The sequence below is a fragment of the Silurus meridionalis genome, chromosome 3 (genome assembly GCF_014805685.1).
Source record: "Silurus meridionalis isolate SWU-2019-XX chromosome 3, ASM1480568v1, whole genome shotgun sequence".
In the NCBI taxonomy this organism is placed as follows: Eukaryota; Metazoa; Chordata; class Actinopteri; order Siluriformes; family Siluridae; genus Silurus; species Silurus meridionalis.
In genome coordinates, this window is record NC_060886.1 from 14,941,401 (window position 1) to 14,957,431 (window position 16,031).

General features: G+C 40.2%; 1 protein-coding gene across 4 annotated transcripts; it reads right to left on the bottom strand.

Annotated features, from left to right (window-relative positions):
• Positions 1–782: 782 nt before the first annotated feature.
• sona (SON DNA and RNA binding protein a) lies at positions 783–11,972 on the bottom strand. 4 transcript variants are annotated; one of them, XM_046845216.1, is made up of 8 exons: positions 11,831–11,972; positions 8,707–8,828; positions 8,248–8,440; positions 8,088–8,167; positions 5,450–7,954; positions 4,924–5,360; positions 4,086–4,142; positions 783–2,364 (listed from the first exon to the last, which is right to left on the bottom strand). In XM_046845216.1, the coding sequence occupies exons 2-7, from the start codon at positions 8,732–8,734 to the stop codon at positions 4,098–4,100; spliced, it is 3,288 nt and encodes a 1,095-aa protein (XP_046701172.1). In that variant the 5' UTR covers positions 8,735–8,828; positions 11,831–11,972; the 3' UTR covers positions 783–2,364; positions 4,086–4,097. The 4 variants fall into 4 exon arrangements, with proteins under 4 accessions (XP_046701172.1, XP_046701175.1, XP_046701174.1 ...); XM_046845219.1 differs by having other exon boundaries at positions 4,069–4,142; XM_046845218.1 differs by lacking the exon at positions 11,831–11,972 and adding an exon at positions 11,672–11,823.
• Positions 11,973–16,031: the final 4,059 nt, after the last annotated feature.

Sequence of the window (16,031 nt, forward strand, 5' to 3'; positions counted from 1 at the left end):
GCGGTCTCCTGTGAAATTTGTAGGTGAATTAACCCAAAATAATACATGCATACTTGTAAGATTTAAGTTCACCACATCATCAGTCTTCCAGATGACTCACTTTTCTCTCCTTGTACACTCGGGAAACTGGTCTTTTGTGAAACGTTAAATCTGCAAAGAGGTTATACCACTTCCGTTTGCCACTATAATCTCTGTCAACTGAGTCATTTATAATTCCATTTTAAATAGTGTTTAAACATTTTGCACCCCAACAGTTGACTTCGGTGACATCCAATAGCAGGCTTATTTAATCAGTGGTTACTATAAAGGAACATCTGTATACCTGTTTATTCATGCATTCATCTAGTCAGCCAATCATAGGGTGATAGCACTGCATAAAATCATGCAGATGCAGGTCAAGAGCTTAATTTAATGTTCACATCAAACTAGGGCAAAATATCACCTTTGTGTCTTTAACCATGGAATGGTTGTTAGTACCAGATAGACTGGTTTAAATATTTCATAAACTGTTGATGTCAGATTTTCTCGCTCGCTCTGACAGTCTCTAAGGTTTACAAAGAATAGTGTAAGCTATAACATGATTTTTTATATGTACTATTATTATATGTATAGTACTGTGTATATGTGCACTACGTATCCAAAAGACCAGATAAGCCTTACTACACACTTCACATTCTGAAATGCTGTAATGTTCCATATATCTGCAATGTGTCACCATTTTTATTCATGGTTAGAATAAGCAGTTAAATATGATGCCAAGCATATAAAAAAAAGAAAGAAAATCAGTGGTCATGGGCATTTATTTTACTAATCATATGGTGCATTATGTACAAAGCAGGCGTGTCTTACAGCAGAGCAAAATCCAAACCATACCGTGTAATCAAAATTGTGGATACACTATGAAAGGAACATAGTACTTACACAAAAGGTACGAGAATACACACTGCCTCGTATAGGTTGAGTACCACTCCTCTGAGACATTACTTTAAATAAAAGTGTATTACATTCCTATTACAGTGGCCTATGAATTGGGCTTTAAAAAAACTATTTAAACAGCTTAATTCAACTATTTTACATTTATTGTCAAGCTTTTCTTTTGTTTTCTTTCTTTTTTTTTTTTTTAAATCAAGCTGTACTCCCTGGGTCACAACTGTGATATTGTGTCAGTATTTAGGGGACTGGTAAAAAGCATGGAGATACATATACTGTGCAATTCTATCATGAGAAGCAATGTTTCGAGTGCTTCATACCTTCTAGTTTAAAATCAGTCTTTATTATTAAGTTTGTGTATTTTGTCTATATATACACTTTTATAACTAGTAATTTTACTTATTGGGTAAAAGAAAATGGACAATAAACTGAAATATTTCCTAATATGTAACCTTCAGATAATTGGGAATGATTTCTCTCCTCAAAATACTGAAACAAAAAAAGAAAGAAAAAAAAAAGAAAAATAGAAGAATTAGCTAAATGCACCAAAATGAACACTTGGACAAATCACTGAACATATAGTATAAAGTATAGGTCTCCCAGCAAGAGCAGTCCATCCAAGTACATATTATGCACTCTTGTTTTTAATCTGACAATTTATAAATGATGAACAGCAATAAACAATGCACCCCATCACAAACCTCTACTGGCCATATACATTTCCATCCAATTCAAATGATAAGATAAAATGGCACTGTACACTTGTCAGGCTCTAAAATACAGTACAGTGTGTCTTTTTAATTCCCAGATCACATACAACTGAAAACCTGTGCAAGTAAAATATCATCTATGAAGCATAGCATTTAGTGACAATTTATCCTCAAATTTTAGTTTCTTAATAATAATAATAATAAAAAAAAACTTCACAAAATAGTTAAGAACAAATAATGGAATCCTGGTCACAAAAGTACTTTATAAATGAGATTTACATTTTATATGGGATTTACATATGATGTGAGTCATGGAGCTTGGTGGTCTAAAATTCATACTGTTGGTCAAATAAATCCACACTGGTGCCACCTGAAGATATTCGATTCTTTCAACAGTCAAGAAAGACCACATTGAAATTCAAACAATACTTCACTGTGAATCTGACCAAGCAGTGTGTTTGCTTTGATATACAATAAGGCCCTTAATCTTCCCGAAGACACACAAAATGATCTCATCCAACAGATTAGGTTCTGTGACGAGATTAACTCTCCCACATACAGTGGCATCAGATTATTTGATCGTAGAACCATCCGTGGGAATCAGTACTCTTTCTTAGATTTACAATTTAAAATCCAGTGGTCTTTATTTTATTTTCTTATTCAGCTTTACCAGGTTACCATCAAGGGATATTACCATTAATCACAAATCAGTCATTTGATGCTCCTGCAAAAAAAAAATAATGTCAGAGCAAGTTCAGGCAAGTAAAAGACTTTCACATTACAATTGGGTCATTAAAATATGCTAAAAAGCAATGCACAAGTAAGACTGGTTATAGTTTACTGGTGTTAGGAAATACAGAATTCTGAATAATTAACATATGCCTACATGTGCACCCCCCCCCTCTCTCTCTCGCGCGCTCGCTCTCTCTCATTTTTATATATAAATATATGAAAATGAATTTGTAGCAGTTTATTAGGATACTGACAAAATATTAGCAAACATTAATTGCATCTGTTAACATACCTATTAATTAATACAGTGAGACAAAAGTATTTAGTCTGGCTCTCACAGAACTGCAACTTTTTTAAGAGGCTCCTCTGTCCTCCACTTGTTACCTGTATTAATCCAAACTCCATTATGGCCAAGACCAAAGAACTGTCAAAAGGACACCAGAAACAAAATAGAAGACCTGCACCAGGCTGGGAAGACTGAATCTGCAATAGGTAAGCAGCATGGTGTGAAGAAATCTACTGTGGGAGCAATTATTAGAAAATGGAAGACAAGACCACTGATAATCTCCCTCAATCTGGGGCTCCCGTAAGATCTCACCCCCCGTGGGGTCAAAGTGATCACGAGCAAAAATCCCAGAACCACACGGGGGGAACCTAGTGAATGACCTGCAGAGAAGTGAGACTAAAGTAACAAAGGCTACCATCAGTAACACACTACGCCACCAGAGACTCAAATCCTGCAGTGCCAGACGTGTCTCCCTGCTTAAGACAGTACATGTCTGGGAACGTCTGAAGTTTGCTAGAGAGCATTTGGATGATCCAGAAGAGGATTGGGAGAATATTGTCAGATGAAACCCAAATAGAACTTTTTGGTAAAGACTCAACTTGTCATGTTTGGATGAGAAAGAATGCTGAGTTGCACACAAAGAACACTATACCTCCTGTGAAGCATGGGGGTGGAAACATCATGCTTTGGGGCTGTTTTTCTGCAAAGGGACCAGGACGACTGATCCGTGTAAAGGAAAGAATGAATGGGGCCATGTATCCTGAGATTTTGAGTGAAAACCTCCTTCCATCAGCAAGGGCATTGAAGATGAAACGTGGCTGGGTCTTTCAGCATGACAATGATCCCAAACACACCGCCCGGGCAACTAAGAAGTGGCTTCGTAAGAAGCATTTCAAGGTCCTGGAGTGGCCTAGCCAGTCTCCAGTTCTCAACCCCATAGAAAATCTTTGGAGGGAGTTGAACACCCTTATATATACCTTATATTGCCAACAAAGGGTATATAAAGTATTGAGATAACCTTTTGTTACTAACCAAATACTTATTTTCCAACATAATTTGCAAAAGATTCTTTTAAAATCAGACCGTGATTTTCTGGATTTTTATTTCTCATTTTGTCTCATAGTTGAATTGTACCAATAAAAAAATTACAGGCCTCTCATCTTTTTAAGTGGGAAAACTTGCACAATTGGTGGCTGACTAAATACTTTTTTGCCCCACTGTACTTTGGATTTTATTAAATAATTCAAATGAAATCTGGTGTAATATATCTGATAAAACATGTTCAGTCGGTTCTCAATTAATTTGTAAATAAGAAAAACAAGCATTTTTTTTTTTTAAAAGAAAAGATATACACAACTATAACAATTAGTACAAAACTACTCATATCTAAAAAATTATAATAATAAACACCTTGTTTATCACCTTACCATCAGTCTTTGTTAGAGCCCCATTTCCTCCTTGCTTTCTGCAATCTGCTTACATTTCTAAAAACAGAAGAGACACCAGTTAACCTGCTGAAGTACAAGATTCCTTTGATGAAACTACAATACCCTCATTGACAACTTGACTAGGTGGACACTACATTCATACAATGACCTAACCAGTCACTCATGAGGCAGCAGATCAATGCATAAAATCATGCAGATATAAGCCAGGAGCTTCAGTTTATATTCACATCAAACATAAGAATAAAGAAATAGCTACAGTGATGTTAGAGCAGGAAGTAATAACATCCAAATAACGTCTGACCTCTCTTATAAACTCTGCCAATAGAACGGACAATGTTCTATTCTTCTGACATCATTCTGTGTAAACTCTAAAGACTTGTGTAAAATTCCCAGATGATCAGCAGATTATGAAATATTCAAACCAGCCCTGCAGGTGCCAACATCCATGCCATGGCCAAAGTCACACCACACTTAACTGAAGACCAACTGAACTGCTTGTACTATACCTGCATCATTTAATGTATTGTGCTGCTGACCAGTAAATGTGTAAATTACTAATAAATTACCAAAGCATCATTTATTTATCAATCACTGTGTAGAAGAATAAAACACTTTGAGGCTTGATGTAATAGGAAAACACCAACAACTAATTTATGTTGGCCAGAATCGCCACTGTGATGTAGATTATTTTCCTATACCACCACGTCCTAGTGTTTTATTCTTTGCCTAAATACATTTGGGGGAAAAAAAACAAACAAACAAACAAAAAAAACAGGAAATCTGTTGTAAACAAGTACAGTAAGGCATTTTTCCTCACCTCTGTGAGCTCCTTAATACTAATGCTGTTAGCCTGCTGTGCCACTTTTCTCTTTACTTCTTCAATGTTTGCCAGATTAGGAGTAGGAGCTGGGGGAGGCTTGTTGGTGATGGTGGGCAGTGGAGGCATAGGGGGCATGGCTGCCAAGGCTCCCATGTTAGACAATGCCGCAGTCATAGTGGCTGCTGTCATACTGGCCATAGCAGCATTCATAGGCATGTTTGGTATTGGAGGCATACCAGGTATTCCCATTGGGATATTCATGGGCAAGTTGGGAACTGGCAAGGGCAACGGCAAAGACAGAGGTGCTGGAGCAGGAGTTGGCAAAGGCAACTGGAGGATAGCCTTGGGCCTAAGGCTCTCTGGGATGGGCATCCCTGCTTTAGCACACATTGCTGCAGCATTAGCCTTGGCAATCTCCAATAGCTGATCCTTGTCTGTGAAGAAGAAGGATAACATGAACAAGCTGCAAACATGCCTATTCATATTCAGCGACATATAACCACGTCTCAGTGTGTGCACTTACCTAGCTCAGTGAGGCGTGGTGGTGTCTTGCTTGCGCTACGACGTGTTCTTGAAGTGGACCTTCTTTTACGGAGGATGAGGATTGGAGAATGGCTTGGCTCACGCTTCCATCGATCTCGCCTGTCAAAAGAATGACCTCTAAATACGGGTCTCCTCCGACGAGATGCTGAGCGAGATCTTTTAGATCGTGAGTGACGTGCCCTTGAGCGAGAGCGTGACCTTCTCTTTCTGGTAGGGGAACGGGATTTTGAACGTTTGCTTTTTTCTTGACTTTTTGACCTCTTCCTCCGAGCAGGGGAGCGTGATTTAGACCGCCGTTTTCGTACTGGTGATCTAGACTTTGAACGTTTTCTTTTGGGAGATTTAGATTTTGAGCGCTTGGTCCTGGGACGAGATTTAGACCTTGATTTCCCTCGGTGCGTGACTGATCTTGAACGCGATTTCCTTCGCCGGGCAGGGGACCTAGATGTTGATCTCTTTCTTAGGCTTTGTGAGGAGGATCTTGATCTTCGTTTCCTTGTAGGAGATTTAGACTTTTCCCCACCACTAACAGACTTTGATTTGGACCGTGACTTGTGGGTTGAGGAAGCAGACCTAGAACGCTTCCTTCTAACAGGTGACTTAGACACCCTGCTAAGCTTTAACCCTGATTTTTTTAGGGCTGGACTTGGTGTTCGTGATTGTGAGTTATCAGACTGCTCGTTATCATCTGACCCAGAACTCCCATCCTGAGCTAATGGCTCTGATGAAGAGGACCTTGATCTAGATGCATTTTGCCTCCCGGTGCCATCTAAGGTGCTCTTAGACTCTTCACTGGAGTTTTTATTTTTTGATTCAAGTTCTGTTTGTTCCAGGTTTTCATTTGAGGAGCTTTTTGGAGATGGACTTGTGTGTGTCAGTGGCTTCCACCTTTCTGTGGGAGCAGTTTGGTCTATGCCACTGGTGGTTTCTTCTATTTTGGAGTCCGATATCTCCTTATGATCACTTTTATCTGACAAGTCATGGTCTTTGACTGGTGACAAAGAGCTTGACCTGCTCTTAGCTGGAGACTGACTTCTATCTGATGAAAGTCTTCCAATCGAATTAGATCTAGACCTGGATGTGTCTTTTGGGGACAGTGATCTCGATCGCTTACTCTTACTTAATTTTGCTCCTCTAATAAATTTAGGTGAAGGAGTCTTTGAATGGCGAGAACGTGATTTTGACTGCTTTCTGCGCTTTGGAGATCTTGACTCTGACCTAGCTCTACGTGGAGATTTTGACCTCCTTTGTCGAACAGGGGATTTAGATTTGGAGCGCCTAGATCGCAGAGGAGAGCAAGACCTGCTTCTTCTTCTTGGGTTTCTGGACCTTGATCTTGATCGTCTGTTTCTCCTCATTCGGGATCTAGATCGTCTGAGGACCACAACGGACCTTGAACGGGTTCGCCTCCTTCTCCTGATTGACCTTGATCTAGACTTTCGTGTACGGGAGGGTGGCGTCCTCCTGCGAGAGCGTGAAGGCGAGCGCCTGCCTCTCCGAACAGATCTTGAGCGTGACCTTGAACGGTTCTTTCGGCGAGAAATCGATCGTTTCGACCTTGACCGTGAGCGGCGTAGCTTTACAGCAGATCGAGATCTTGTTCGCCGGCTGCGTCGTGGGGACTTCGTCCGGGATCTTTTAGTTCTGGTGTTGGACCTGGAGTCAGACCGATGTCTTCGCTTTTGCGACAATGACTTTGATTTGCGCTTTCGTCCTCGAACAGATCTTGACCGAGACCTGCGACTTTCTGATGGTGACCGTGAAAGCCTTTTTTGGGTGCTACTGTTCCTTCGTGAACTAGAAACAGACCGTTCCAATGATTGCGATTTATCTTTCCTGCGTGCTGATAAACCAGAAGATTTCTTTGGAGTCCTTGAACGACTGTGGCTTGACTTATCAGAATGTGATTGAGACCTTACTCTTGACTCCTTATCTCCCCTTCCTCTCTGATTCTCATGTGGTTCCTTGGCTATTTTCTTCTGCATTAGTTGCTCTTTGTGGACGTTCTCCTGCTTAGGAATTATATCAGGAAGCTCCTGAGCTTTGCTAAAACTTCCATTCTTTTCAATGTTCACATTTTCTGTTTTATTTTCATCGAGCTGTTCCACATTAACAGATTGCAAACATGCATCCAGTAGAGGCTCATCTTCCCGCCACACTGGTTTAATGCTTTCCTCTTTGCTATGTTCAGGTTTGCTAGTGACTTCTGCCTTTTTGTCATCTGATAGTAAGATCTTATCTTTGCAGCTATCATTTGAAGGCTTTATTGGAATTGCTGGTGACTTCTTGTCCAAGCCAGAGGGGTCCAACGCTTGTGAATGCTTCGACTCAGATTCCGATTCAGACTCTGATTCAGACGTACTCGCCGAGTGTGAACGAGAAGAATGTCTCTGTTGCTTTTCTTCTTCCTTTCGTTTCTTTTTCTTCTTCTTTTTCCCTGTATGACGCTTTGATTTTCTGGCTTTGTATTCATCATCATGTGGTTCTGTTCAAAAATAAATAACAACAAAATGAATAATACATGAGGAAAATGTCATGCATTTGTAAAGGAGTAAAAAAAAAAATCAGAATGGGAATTTTGACACTAAAAATAGTTCAGCAAGAAGACAAATTCTTACCTGCAACTGAATTTTTTGCTGATTCTTTATCTTCATCATGATTACCAGACTCAAAATTGGAGGTATCTTCTTTTTTCACACTGCAGTGGAATATCAATTAATTTCAAGGTCTAATAGCAAATATATGTTTATTTTAAATGTACATTAAGCAAACTCTTACCCTGATTTTGTTTGAGACTCCTGGTCTGATTCCACTCCAGATTCAGAGCTGCTATCTTTTTCATCCTTCTTCTTCTTACGCTTCTTCTTACTTTTGTGCTTTTTGTGCTTCTTGTTTTTCTTTCGTGGTGTTTCACTGCCGTCCCTGAGCGCTTTATCTTCACACTGAATAATCTCAGTTGGATCAACACTGTCTGTGATTGAAGGGATAAACAAAAAGAAAAGGAAAAAAGTCACATTTGCATTCACCAATACATTTTACTCATCCTGAAACTAAACCACTGATGTCATTTCAATGTAACAGTAAGATATTCCATTCATTTTTGACCACCAAAAGCATTGAAATATACAAAAAGGCTTCCAATTGACTTGCTTAGCAAAAAGATCTTGAAAGTAAACCATAGGAATTTTTTAGGATTTTTCAAACCACAAAACAGAGAAAATATGAAATTAAATTTACCAACACCGGTGTTCACATCACATTCCATTTCTGCACCCCTGCAGCTGTCCTCTGTTGAGGTCAGTTTCAAAAAGGGGTTTCTTATGAAGTGGATCTGAAAAATGTTGCTCTCACTGTTTACTCTGTTGAAAAAGATAACTCTGTTAGATACAATACAATTAATACAATTAACAATAATCCTGAATACCCCAAATACAATGTATATTACATGTTCAATGAATTCATTGAAATTATCAAGCACATTTTCCCCCATTTCAAGCTAAACTGAAAACATAACTGTTTCTTTTTTATCTAAATTTAATCAAAAACAATTTGACCCTTTAGTCAGTGAATGCTGAGGGGGTATGAATATGCATGACATAAATGCCGATGATGTTATGAAATGTTGATGGCTACTAATTGACAGGAACTTGTTTGGCAGACAATCTACATAATCTAAGGCTAATAATGAGTCACTGCAATAAAGTGAGAACGTGAACTTAGTTGTCTTGAGTGTTTTACAACATTACATCTTACTACAACCCATTGAAATGTGCAACATGATTATGAGTTTCTCATTTCTAAAACTTGATGGATGACATCTTTTGATCATAAAAAGGTGTTGCATTATGGCATCGAGCAAAGAAAACAACTAAGAAGTTTACTGAAACTATAAGTAACTGGGTTAAGAACCATCCAATGCATCAGTAAAAACCTGTAAGGATTGTTGTGGACAATCATTGTTTTATTTTTATTATAGACGCTAGTAAGGAGAGTTCACTTGAATGTTCATAGCAAAAAGGGAAGTACATTTTCTCATGCACAACATTAAGGGAACAAGCTGTCTAATCGTAAGAAAAACACTTATCAGTGAGGACCATCAGATAAAAAGTGTGTCCAGATCAAACATTTTGGCTTTAAGAGAAGACCTTATGCAAGAAAGTACAGGAGAAAGGATATTAGCAGACTGCCTCGCACCTACAAACATGGAAATAGAAGCTTGATAGTGCGTGGTTGTTTTGGAGCAGGGAAGGTTGAACAACCACTGATCCATACTTCAATGCCATGTCTGTCTGGACTACACAACACAACAAGACAATGACCTAAAGCATAGATTTGAGCTCTGTAAGCAGTATTTACAGAGCAATCAGTCAGCTGTAGTATCCGTCACCTATTTATCTACCCAATCACTGCACCTCAATCCGATTGAACTGCTCTGGGATGAACAAGATCAGAAAGAAATATCTAACTAGTGAAGAACAACTATGCCAAATTATACATGGCATGGTTAAGTCAAGTCAAGTTTATTTCTATAGTGCTTTTCACAACAGACATTGTCTCAAAGCAGCTTTACAGAATTGTAAGAGTTAAGGTGACTGGTGTGCAATTATCCCTAATGAGCAGCCTAATGATTGTGGCAAGGAAAAACTCCCTTAGATGTTATGAGGAAGAAACCTTGAGAGGAACCAGACTCAAAAGGGGAACCCATCCTCATTTGACATAAATTGAGACATAAGTATTTTAGCTGAATGTTTAGAGAAACTAACAGTCGGGATGCCAAGAGTGTGTAAAGCTGTTATTTATGTTAAGGGAGCACTTTTCACTGAAAATAAAAAAAAGTTTAACAATTGCATATTTATATATTTGTTTGGTCACAGAAATCTTCACACAGGTTTGACTGTAACAAAAGAACATGCGTATTTCCCTCAAAATAGAGAAGATTAGGTGTTTCCAAACTTTTGACAGGAACGGTAAAGGCGCACAGATTGTGTAGTTGTAACTTTTTCTCTCACTAGCATCTGTCTTACAATCTAAATATTTATTTTCTTCAACCCTTTAATAGTAAATAATTAGCCATAACACACGACAGCCACGAGACGCATTTCTCCTATACAACAGAGTAGCTAACAATACACTTTGAGCTGTTGAGTAACACACACACACACACACACACACACACTATAAATCCCGTTTTAAACGTGGAATAGGACTATCTAAAATAATCTAGACATTAATCATAGACAAACAAATCTGAAGTAAACCAGTTTAGTGTAAATCGAGTGATTGTATAGCAGTGCTGTGGCTACTGTATTAGCGGCGGCTAAATTGCGCCAAAACTTTCAGTCAGAAAACGAGACAGACTCGAACTCAGAAAAGCTGCAAATTATATAAATACAATTTGGGAATAGATACATACTCTATACACGAGACAACTGACCGCTGACTAAAACATAACCACGGAAAATAAGTATATATCGCAAACTGCTGGTAGCCGCTGTGTACCTCTGCGGTCTGGAGCAGGTGCCTTAGCCGTGATGGTGTAGGCGGCATGCTAACGGAAACCGCGTCCAGCGCAAATACTTTTCTAGAATGGACGATGCCAGCGGTCCAGCGATCACCCAAATAGCTTTAAACTCTAAATAGTAGGATAAAGGAAACGCTTACCGCGTTTAAAGCTGAACACACTCGTTTAAGGCTGGGGGTCGTGTTTGTGGACGGTGTGGAACTGAGGCGACCTGATGCAGCATGAACAACGTGTGCTAGCTTGTGTTCCGCTCTCATTGGCTAACCGACTTTACCCATAGAGCGGTACAGAATCGTAGACCATTCAAATACGGTGGTAAAGAAAATACTGTTGAACTGTAAATTGGTTATTTGTGCACATCAGCTTCGAACAGATTTGCAATATTTTGTCGTTGCCTGAAAGCACGAAATCTGCCTGAAAGCAAGATATCTGGCTAGGCCCGGGAGCACCGCTAGCGCAGTGGCTCGATAAAGAGCTAACAGGCGAACAAACGTGTGTAGGAAACCGTCTTTTGAACAAAGTAAGTCTGACGCGAAGCACCGAAAAGCTGGTGGTTATAGACCGCGATTTTAGAGTATAAATGATAAAGCCAGCTAACGATGCAGGAATCCACTCCACTCCTCTCCTCTCTCGGTGAATGCATGCAGCGCTAACAATAGGGGCAGGGTTGCTGAAGCTCACCGGCCTCCTAGCAGGCCAGCTAAGACCTCGTTAGCGCCCTCGATATCCGCGCAATTCTTCCTGAGCTGCGCTGAAACCGCCGCTCTGCACACAATACACCTTCTACAGCGGCGTAAAGGGAGCGAACAACGCGTGCAAACCTGGAATAAACGTCCTCACCTTTAGCTCTGATTTCCGGATTTCTCCCGTGTTACGAAAGCACAGTAAAGTGTCTCGGTGATGGTCGCCATGACATTGTGCGGCGGGTAAATCCTCCAATATCCCACAAGCACGTGCTCTCCGCTCACCTCCCACACACACATGCAGCGCCACCCAGTGACCGTTCACCGATTTACTATTAATCCATCCAACCACTGGGCCACCTACCAGTACCTGATCATGGATCATTTGTACACATAAAGTATAAAAACTTTTTAAACTTCTATTTTATTTCCATTGTATTTGTTTTTGCGGTGTGCATGGTGTAATTAATTAATTAAAACTAATTACTTAATATTAAGTCATTAAACAGTGACCTCTTCTTCTTTCGGTTCCCATTAGGGGTCGGCAGAGCAGATCATCCGTCTCCATACTACTCTGTAGTGGCAACTGTGACAAGGAAAAACTCTCTGAGATGGCATAAGGAAGAAACCTTGAGAGGAACCAGACTCAAGAGGAAACCCATCCTCATCTGGGTTGCACCAAATGTCCATTTATTGCAGATATACGATGTTGCGTGGTACAGTTATGGTGATCAATAGCAAACTGTAGTCCTGAGTCAGTGTAGCAGACTGTTGACATTAACTACAGTCCAAATCCATCCTCAAAGCTCCCGTTCTTACTCAGGAATTTCATGGAACCACCCAAGGCATTGATAAGAAACCGTACCCAGCTGCACAGAGTGGCGTCCAAACGAAGAGGACACTATCCAAAGGCAGGCTTGGACGAAGTGGGAAGATCAGCTGAGGGAAGAGGGGCAGGAACAGTGGTCACTGGAATCTCAGGAGCATGTTTAACTCGACCGAGAGAAAGAGAGAGGGAGAAAGAGAGAGAGGAGGGGTGACTGGAAGAGAATGATATTATTATGTGTCCTTATTGTTGTTTGAAAGTAAGTTAAGGTCACTGTGAAGTTGGGACTCGCTATGACTCGCTATGGCAGCATAAAAGGAAGAACCAGAAGGTAACACAGACATGAGGGCGCTCTGGTATAAGAGACGACCCACCAAAACACCGTCAACAAACCTGAGTGAACGTGTGAGAGTGAGGGGATGACAGCATACAAATATCCCAGTTAACCAAACACTCTATATCCATGATCCCTCCAGATCTGCTCCTTTACCTAAGAAAAATCTACTGATAAAATACTTGACTAAATAAATAAGTTTTCAGCCTTGACTTGAACACTGAGACTGTGTCTGAGTCCCGAACACTGATTGGAAGGCTGTTCCATAACTGTGTGGCTTTATAAGAAAAAAATCTGCCCCCTGCTGTAGTCTTCATTATTTGAGGTACCAACAAATAGCCTGCACCTTTTGATCTAAGTAGGCATAGACGATCATATTGGTACAGAAGTTCACTCAGATACTGTGTTGCCCGTTAAGTGCTGTATACGTCATTAGTAGTATTTTATAATCAATGTGAGATTTAATTTTGAGCCAGTGTAGACTGATTAAAAGAGGGGTGATGTGCCTATAATAAACTTGTTTTCTAATCCTCATCACTCCCAATAAAAATCTCAACATCTTCAGCTCTGCTATCTCCAGCTCCACCACCTGTCTTTTAGTCAATGCCACTGTCTCTAAACCATACAACATAGCAGGTCTCACCACAGTCCTATAAACTTTCCCTTTCACTCTTGCAGATACCCTTCTATCACAAATCACTCCTGCCACTCTTCTCCACCCACTCCACCCTGCCTGCAATCTTTTCTTCACTTCTCTAACACACTGGAATAATTTGCACTGTTGACCCCAGGTACCTAAACTCATCCACCCTCACCACCTCTTCTCCCTGCAACTGGCACCACTCCACTACCCTCTGTCTCATTTACACACATGTACTCTGTCTTTCTCCTACTGACTTTCATTTCCCTTCTCTCCAGCGCGTACCTCCACCTCTCCAGGCTCTTCTTAAATTGCTCCCTACTCTCACGCTTTCTCTAAATCCACATAAACATCCTTTCACCTTCCAAAATCTTGAATAATTTGGTTAAAAACTCTACTGCCATCTCTCCTTAACATTTCCTCGCACCACTGGTTTGTCAATAGATTTTCCACTCTTCATACTCTTAATCTCTGCTTTCACTTCCACCTTACTAATCCTATCCACTTCCTGCTTCACCGTCTCAACATCATCCAACCTTCTCTCTCTCTAATTTTCCTCATTCATCAGCTCTCTAAATACTCCCTCCATCTTCTCAACACACTCTCCTCACTAGTCAACACATTTCCATCTGCATACTTTATTGCTCTGACTTGCAGCACATCTTTCCCAGCTCGGTTCCTCTGCCTGGCTAATCAGTACAAATCCTTTTCTTCTTCCTTAGCGTTCAACTTCTCATACAGCTCCTCATATACCTTTTCCTTTGCCACATGTCCTTGTACTCCTGCCTACTTTTCTCATCTCTTTGCCAATCCCAACTCTGTTTCGCCAACTTCTTTCTCCTTATGCTTTCCTCATTCCACCACCACGTCTCTTTGTCTTCCTTTCTATTTCCAGATGTCACACCTTCTAGCTTTCTCCCTTATTACTCCTGCAGTAGTTGCCCAATCATCCAGCACCTCTTCAGCACTTCCGAGACCCTGTCTGACCTCTTCCCTGAATCTCACACTACAGTCTTTCTCGTTCAGTTTCCACCATCTTATTCTTTTTTCAGTCCTCACAATCCTCATCTTCTTCTTCACCTCCAAAACCATCCTACAGACCACCATCTGCTGTCTAGCTACACTGTCCCCTGCCAACACCTTACAGTCTCCAATCTCCTTTAGGTTGCATCTCCTGCATAGAACATAGTCCACCTGTATGCACCTTCCTCCCCTCTTACACGTCACCCTATGCTCCTTTCTCTTCTTAAAATACATATACACCACTGCCATTTTCATCCTTTTGGCAAAATCTACCACCATCTGCCTTTCCACATTCCTCTCCTTAAGACAATACCTACCCATCACCTCCTCATTACCACTGTTCCCTTTACCTACATGCCCATTAAAGTCTGCCCCAATCACCAATCGTTCATTCCTAGGTACACCATCTACCACTTCATCTAACTCACTATAGAATTTTTCCTTCTTCTCCATATCACAACCCACTTGTGGAGCATAAACACTGATGACATTTTTGAATTAACACATTAAATTTAGTACGTTTTATGCTGGATGCCCTTCCTAGCGCAACCTTCCCCATTTATCCGAGCTTGGGACCAGCACTGAGAGTGCACTGGCTTGTGCAACCCAAACGACTGGGTTGATCAAATTGCTAACTGAATTCTATAAAATTTTTAGGGAGTAAAATCTAAGGTTATTAATGATGCACTACAACTTTAAATAAGATCTGGAGATAATACTGTGAGAACAGTGATTTGGAATCGGGAGAAAAAAGAATATGTGCGGGAGCTGTGAGAGTCTAGTGAGAGATGAGATGCACTGTTTAATCCGCTTTGGTTAATGGATGAGCTTCATCTCCAGATGTTCAATAAACCAAGTTTTGTGATCTCCCAAACTACTTGTTGGTGTTCGAACGGCAGTGGTGAGAAACCGATCGACACATCAAAGTTTCGGTGGAACAATGTGTGTGTGTGTGAATGATTGAATCCTTCATCTGAGCCCTTTGTGTGGTCACAAATAAACAAGAAGGCGCAATAAAGTGCTGGCTAACGTGTCTTTTTTTTATGTAATTCATATTCAATTCTAATTCATGTGTTGTTCTTTTTTAGATAACAGTAAATATCCTCGAGTTTTAATTCAGTGTCAGCCTTCTGTCTTCACTGCTGCAATCCAAGTCGTTGTGTTTTGTTTTTTCAGGAAAACACTTTAATTTCAAACAGCAAGTTTGTTCCTGGTCCTATAGAGCATGAGCAACATGGTCCTAGTTTTCATTTTGACATTTTTAATCACAAGGATAAATAAACTGCCAAAATATTGCTGTGTATAATGCGTCTCCCACCAATGTTTTGCACTTTAGCTAACCGGAAAAGCCCACGGAGCAAAGACGTCACATTCTTACATGAACGAAAGGCAGTTGAAATGATATATATAGAACCTCACCTGCATATCTATCTATCTATCTATCTATCTATCTATCTATCTATCTATCTATCTATCTATCTATCTATCTATCTATCTATCTATCTATCTATCTATCTATCTATCTATCTATCTAT

Coding starts and splice junctions, on each gene's coding strand:
- sona (XM_046845216.1), bottom strand. CDS start 8,734: ATGGAATGTGATGTGAACACCGGTGTTG. Junction 7,955..8,087: donor AGCAAAAAATTCAGTTGCAG/GTAAGAATTTGT, acceptor ATTTTTGAACAG/AACCACATGATGATGAATAC. Junction 5,361..5,449: donor ACCACGCCTCACTGAGCTAG/GTAAGTGCACAC, acceptor TCTTCTTCACAG/ACAAGGATCAGCTATTGGAG.